The sequence below is a fragment of the Chenopodium album genome, chromosome 7 (genome assembly GCF_948465745.1).
Source record: "Chenopodium album chromosome 7, dcCheAlbu1.1, whole genome shotgun sequence".
Taxonomy (NCBI): domain Eukaryota; kingdom Viridiplantae; phylum Streptophyta; class Magnoliopsida; order Caryophyllales; family Amaranthaceae; genus Chenopodium; species Chenopodium album.
This window is the reverse complement of record NC_137840.1, coordinates 51,938,497-51,943,008: the sequence shown is the minus strand read 5'-3', so window position 1 is coordinate 51,943,008 and position 4,512 is coordinate 51,938,497. Positions and strand designations below refer to the sequence as shown.

General features: G+C 35.0%; 2 protein-coding genes across 2 annotated transcripts; both read right to left on the bottom strand.

The window, feature by feature from the left end:
* Positions 1–967: 967 nt before the first annotated feature.
* On the bottom strand, positions 968–2,857 carry LOC145640297 (uncharacterized). Its single transcript, XM_081691596.1, has one exon. The coding sequence runs from the start codon at positions 2,855–2,857 to the stop codon at positions 968–970; it is 1,890 nt and encodes a 629-aa protein (XP_081547722.1).
* A 348-nt stretch (positions 2,858–3,205) lies between these two features.
* LOC145640295 (uncharacterized) lies at positions 3,206–3,942 on the bottom strand. Its single transcript, XM_081691595.1, has 2 exons — positions 3,549–3,942; positions 3,206–3,462 (listed from the first exon to the last, which is right to left on the bottom strand). Exons 1-2 carry the CDS (start codon positions 3,940–3,942, stop codon positions 3,206–3,208), a joined length of 651 nt encoding a protein of 216 aa, XP_081547721.1.
* Positions 3,943–4,512: the final 570 nt, after the last annotated feature.

Sequence of the window (4,512 nt, the reverse complement as noted above, 5' to 3'; positions counted from 1 at the left end):
TTTATAAACTAGGTTTTCTCAACCGAAAATTCTTCCCGGAAAATAAAACGTGGTAGTGCTACTCAAAGTTTTTGTGACTTTGTGGTAGTTTTTTTAAAAGAAAATTTTAAATGGTAGTTGTTCTCAAAAGTGGTCATTTAAAAGGTAGTTGTTGGCAAAATTTCCCAAATTGTAAGTTAATGATTTTGTTTATTTTTTTGAAATAAAATCAAACTCTAACATTTTATTTGCCTTATTCTTCAATAATATGAAATTTCAATAGTAGTAGTTCATGATTTCTTATAATTTTACTTGGTAATAATGATATATTATAGTAGAATGATGTTTAATATACTCTATTTAAATTTGATTTAAATTGTGGTGTGTGTTATTAGCTTATACAATTACTGGACAAAAAATTTAAAATAGAGATTAATTTCCCTAATTAATATAAATTGGGAAATTCTCTTTGGTAACACTGAAGTTTTAGTTTTATCAGTGGTAAACTACGAAAATTCTTAATATCCTCGGTAAACTTGAATTTTTTATATTAAGCTAACCATAACATTAGTGATAATTGTAGTTAAATATTTAACTATAATTAATTAATTTATTTATTTTATTGATACAAGCTAAGATAGTGCACGCCATGCGTGCACAATATAAGAAATATGTATGTAATATTATAGTAGTGAAAGTTATAAAATAAAAGGTTGAAATTATTACAATTAGTAGTAGCAATACATACATGATTGGAAAAACAGAAATTACTACATGAAATTAACTTTACAAACATTAGTCATTAGAAACACCGGGCGCAATAATTTTGTTCATACAATATGCTCGTCACAATTTGTCTATCCTGCACCATGTTAAAAAAATATATATTAGAATCTAGTTATAAGATGTATATAACAATTGCAAAAGATAATACATGGAAAAAAAATATAGTGTGAAGCATAATATTAATTACCGTGTTTCTAAACTGCTAAGTAAAATGAGGCAGGAGAACTTCTTTATAAACAACGTTTTTAGTGAACACACCATCTTTTCCTTGAATGCTGCCATTAGTAACCAAGATATTGGTCGTTTGTTGGGAAGTCCCTCTTGATAGTGCAACATACACTTGGCCATGACTAAAAACATGTGTGGGAAGATAAATACCAACATGAGGAATGGTTTGACCTTGGGTCAAGGCAAAGCACAATTTCACTGGAAATTGTTTTCGAATCATTTCAAATGGTAACTTTGCATCTTCAGCTGTTTTTAAAGGAATGCGTGGAATGAATACCCGTGTACCTTTGCAATGTCCAGTCATGATTTCAGCCTCTATAACATGATTCATTAATTGACAACATATTAACCTTGTCCCGTTGCATAGGCCGCTACTTGTATCAATATTTCGCAAAAGCATTATGGGTGATCCAACTTTCAACCTCAAAAGATGTGGTGGCAAACCACCAAATGACAATGAATTTAAGAACTCTTGTTGGTAAAGATTTTGACGGTCTTCTGGCACGGAGTCAAAGGAATAATATATTTTTTCATCTCCGGCAAAATCATTTGGTATCTTCTCATTTAGCATATCAACCTCATCATTTGTCGGAGTTATTATAGCCCTCTCTACCATATATGTCACATCCCCTTCATGTTCAGGTAAGTTTGGGAATACCTGATGGATTAAGTTATCAATCAAGTTCTGGTTGCCATTTGAGATGCATAATGAAGATGGTAATTTAATCATGTCTTCATTAACTACAGGCTCCCTTCCATCACCAACTCTTAAAAGAAATGCTGCAAATTTTGCATCATGTCTGGATCTCATATTTTGAGTGAGGTGAAGTTGCTGAACATGCCTCCAAAGTGTTGATTTAACTAAACATGCATCAATGGTTTGAGCTTTTGTTCCTTTAGTCACAACTGGAAGAATTTGCCTAAAATCTCCACCAAATACTACAACCTTGCCACCAAACGGAAAGTCAACCTCCATTAGATCTCTTAAGCTACGATCTACAGCCTCATATGTATGTCGGTGAGTCATAGTAGCTTCATCCCATATAATAACAGCTGCATGCTTTACCAATTGTGCTTCAACATCTTGTTTGCTAAATTTCCACGTTGATGAAGCACGCAATGTTACTGGAATCCCCAAAGTTTTATGAGCTGTTTTACCTCGATGTAATAACGTGGCAGCAATACCTGAGCTAGCTACAGCAAGACCAAATTTCCCTCTAAGCTTAACAGTTGCAAGAATGGCACAGTATAAGAAGGTCTTACCTGTACCACCTGGACCATCTACGAAGAAAATTTGATTTTTATCTCCATCTATAGCTTCCATTATGACATTAAATGAATGGCGTTGGTCATCATTAAGATGCTCAGCGCAATGCACATCTTCTGGTGGAATGGGAGCAGAGATTTCTTCATGTATAGCCTTGGCTAATTGTACGTTTCCATCCAGTTGCATGCTTATGTCAGGGAGGTCGAAGTCACTAATAGTGTTGCCCAACTGCTTCAACATGCAATCTATGTCGTAAAGAACGGAGTCACAAACAAATGATGTACTTGGAGGATTGGATAAAGTATAATCTTCATCCATAAAATGGAAGAATTCATCCCATAAAGCACGAACACCACTTGGTTGGAAATAAACCAATATCGTGGAAAATAATCTTCTCAATGAAGATGGCATTTTAGAGTTTGATGCTTCTTGTAAACAATCATGAATGCTCGCATCATTCTCCATAAGACCTAATTTTTCAGCTGCTTCTCTAAAAGTGGGATAGGTAACTCCATTGACGATTCGTAGATGCTGGAATGATTCAGGGCCTTTGATATGATTAAGTACCTGTCGCAAGAAAAATCTCTCTCCTTCCATTGGTTATGCTGTGTATATTCTTCCAATCACTTTCAGGTTATTCCTCCTCTTCCTCCATGTTTTTGTTGATGTCATCCATCGATAATGCCAAGGAAAGTCTTTATAGAGATAAGATCTTGCCTCAGGATCAATGACATTCATCTTAAAGAATTCTGTGAGCATGGTTTGGGAGTTTTTTGGCATTTGAAGGATATCTTCGATAGATTGATTTGTATTAAATCGTACCTGGTGTCTATCTGGAAGATGGAGTTGTAATTGTTCCACAGAAGGATACATTCGAGTGATTGGAAACTGATAAATTCTCCATAAGGCCTTGAGTGCACAAACCCACCTAGCATCCACAAATTGTTAAATCTCATTGTTATCTGCTCCTACTCGTACTTCCATGGAAACACGATCAACACCCTTGTGCACATATTTGTACAGATATTTGACACTCTTGATGCTGCTACAAATCTCAACATTTATATGACAATCATACTTTAGTAGTAACCATGGATTATAGGGAACAACCCAACTATTATCAAAATAGGTTGAGCTATTCTCATGCAAAGGCACAGCAGCACGATCACCGCGACAACGGTAAACAGGGTAGGAGTTATCACCTTGAATAGTGCTTGCAAAAAATGGTTTTGGGAATTTTCGCTTACAAACTCCATTTCCATGCAAGATGAATTTCGGTGTCCAACACCGCATGGGTTATGGATCATGTGTTTGAGAACAGTACTATACAATCGCGGCTCCTCATCTCTATCTGGTATTTCAGCTTTCACGATTTTGTCATATTCTTCGGGCGATCTTGGTTTGTCGTTTTCATCCAAAATGAGTAACATGTGAACATGTGGCAAACCTCTTTTTTGAAACTCGACGACATAGACATACGCCACAACATTCCCAAGGACGCCTTTATCAACAACATCACTCTTGAACTCTTCAAATTTTGCATGAAATATCCTAGTGATTAAATCAGGTCGGTCTTGTGCTGTTTGACCGGGTAATAACTCTTCCACAATTTCTTTCCATGATGGGTTGCATGTCATAGTGATGAAAAGGTTCGGCTTTCCATAAATTAGAACTAAGGCCATTGCATCTTGATATCTTTCATTCAAGTCTCTTGGACTTCCAACAAATGAAGAAGGTAAGACGGTTGTTTTCCCAACATTTACTGTTAGTGATTTAGGGTAAGTATATTAGCAAACTAATAAAGAAATTTGTAGTAATCATAATGTTTTAAATTATATATGTAACTTTTTTTAAAAAAAAAAATACCTGGATTTAGTTCTCCAGCAGCCAAACAATCTTGTAAGCCTTGGTATAGTTCAACTCTTATGGTATGTTGATGGTCTCAGATCCATCTTAGCTTATTAGCCTCAATTTTGACAAAATTGTCAACAACAAATTTTTGGAACAGCCGTTGTGCAAGCAAGATGATTGAAATAGAATGTGGACGTATCTGCAATAAAAATCATCTACATGGATTAGAAATAATTACGAAAATCAATTTATTAACACATATATGTGAGTGTAGTAACATTACTTGGAAGTAATAAGCGTAGAAAGCTCGGCACGGAATTGTTCTTCCATTATTGTCAACACTATTAATCGACCATCCATAAGAACCATACGGAAAAAGTAATGGATATTGTAGGGGATCA